Source organism: Brassica oleracea, chromosome C1 (genome assembly GCF_000695525.1).
Source record: "Brassica oleracea var. oleracea cultivar TO1000 chromosome C1, BOL, whole genome shotgun sequence".
In the NCBI taxonomy this organism is placed as follows: Eukaryota; Viridiplantae; Streptophyta; class Magnoliopsida; order Brassicales; family Brassicaceae; genus Brassica; species Brassica oleracea.
Window position 1 is genome coordinate 9,662,783 of NC_027748.1, and position 2,200 is coordinate 9,664,982.

General features: G+C 32.3%; 1 protein-coding gene across 1 annotated transcript; it reads right to left on the bottom strand.

Annotated features, from left to right (window-relative positions):
- Positions 1-1,025: 1,025 nt before the first annotated feature.
- On the bottom strand, positions 1,026-1,744 carry LOC106293880 (pEARLI1-like lipid transfer protein 1). Its single transcript, XM_013729518.1, has one exon. It carries the CDS (start codon positions 1,665-1,667, stop codon positions 1,257-1,259), a length of 411 nt encoding a protein of 136 aa, XP_013584972.1. The 5' UTR covers positions 1,668-1,744; the 3' UTR covers positions 1,026-1,256.
- Positions 1,745-2,200: the final 456 nt, after the last annotated feature.

The window sequence follows — 2,200 nt, forward strand, 5'->3', positions numbered from 1 at the left end:
TATATTGCCACTTACTCTATAGATTTAGCCTTGGTTCGGTCATTGAGTTTTGAAAAGCTATTATAACAACTTACTTTTTTTTTTTTTTTTTTGAAACTTATAACAACTTACTTTTGTGACCTCGGAGCAAACCAAAACCATAAACACATCATATCGATGATTTGGTCGATCGCTCAATTTAAGGTTATCACAATTTTTCCAGAATAATTTATAATTTTCACTGGAGTACTTAATTATCCTCTATTTTAAGCATCGACAAAATCTTGGACGATGATACCAGTGTTCTACTTCTGTATTTCATACTGTTATGGATCTTGAGAAACTTTTTCATATTACACTACTCTTCCATATATTTAATGACATAATTCAAACTTAACCTATAAATCAATTAGATTATTTATAGTACGTACTATAGCTAGTGGTTATTATTAATAATAACAATACTGATCTTGTGATATCCACTCGTTTGCCCAAACTTTAGTAGAGGTTATTGGTTGTTGTATTTTAATGGATTTGAAAATCCGAACTAAATCTAGGGTTATTGGTTCTATGATTTTCAAATCTGTAAAAAAATCATGTGTTATTGGTTTAATGATTCATAAATTCTATATCAAATCAAGTGTTATTCAATCGTACGGATTTACTAATATATTTGATTTTATAATGGATTTGAATGGATTTGTTTGGATTTTTTAGTTAAAAATACAAATCCTCAAACCCGAGGGAACACCTCCGGATTTGCATATTTTACTTGGATTTATAAATATTATATGGATTTCTAAATCAATCAAAATATATAAACCAATACAAAGTGGAATTTAAACATATGGAATGATTGTTCTTTGATAATTTGATTCTTCTTGCATCTCAACTATATCCCGATCAGATACACGTGTGCTGTGTTCAGTAACAATACCTCACCCACGGGAACATAAATTAATTAGTTATTTTATCTTGTATTCACTACCGAGGATAGTTATAAATTTATAACAAACACTGAAAATTAAAAAGAAAAGAGAAACCGTGTTAACTAAAAAAACAATCACTGATATTTTATTCAATACGACAGATAAACAAATTACAATAGATGGGAGTAACACTCAAGCAAGGCGCTCTCGCGATATAACAAAAGTAAACAACACAAACTCATTGATGTTCATCATGAACTTCACCACTTCAAATAAAAGAGTACAAAAGAAAACATTCCAATAAAAGATTTAAAGCTTTAATTTATCCGATTGATGTACGCATTGAGTTTAAGGGCATTGGAAGCCAGGTGGGGACTTTCTTTTGCACACATTGAGAAGCAAGCTTAGGTTGATGGGAAGGTTAAGGTTAATGCCAAGAACGCTAGCCTTGAGGGCAGTGCAAAGACAAACCGCAGCTTCAAGATCGACCAAACCCTTTATGAGGCTACAACATGGAGTCACAGGAGGAGTTCCGAGAGTCACATCGTTCAACAAGTTTAGGGCGTTAACACAAACACCAAGCTTTAAGGTATCTTTAGGGCAAGTTCCCGTGGTGGTTGGTGTAGTTGGTGGGCTAGGTTTGTGTTTGTTGTGTTTGCGTGGTGGAGGAGGACAATTGGTACTTCTGGTGGCTGTAGTGAGGGTGAAGAAAAGGACGTTAAAGAGAAGGAAGAGAGCAAGAGAGTCTTTAACAGCCATTGGTTACTGAGGGAGGGGGTAAAAAAGCCCTAAAACTTTCAAGTTGAGAAGTGGTGGAGAAAGTGAAGAGTGTTTAATGTGTATTTATAGGGGAAGTGAATGGCTTGATAAGAGGACTAAATGCTATATATTACAAGCTAAATGATTTGATTCGTAATTGGGTATTTTAAAATATTTGTTTGGACCGAGCACGTTATACCCTTACGGAATTTAGCTGGCGATAGGCATAATTAATATGAGTTTGGAAGTAAGTATATGGTGCTGTGCTATATTAAAATGGTTCTCTATATGTCTTATTGCTTATAAGGCCTTGATTGGTAGATCATTATTATTAACATTATGCTATACATTATCCAATCAACAATTGTTAGAAAATTATTTAAATAATCATTTACTAAATGCTAATGCTCTACAAATGTTCTTTAGCCAATGCTCTCATATGGAGCTTTTAGAAAAGCATTTATAATTTATAAAATTAAGGAAAATATATAATAAATTCATTTATTTTATTTAATAATATCATAAAATTATTT

Bases quoted from the DNA above. Each gene is read 5' to 3' on its own strand.
- LOC106293880 (XM_013729518.1), bottom strand. From the start codon at position 1,667: ATGGCTGTTAAAGACTCTCTTGCTCTCTTCCTTCTCTTTAACGTCCTT.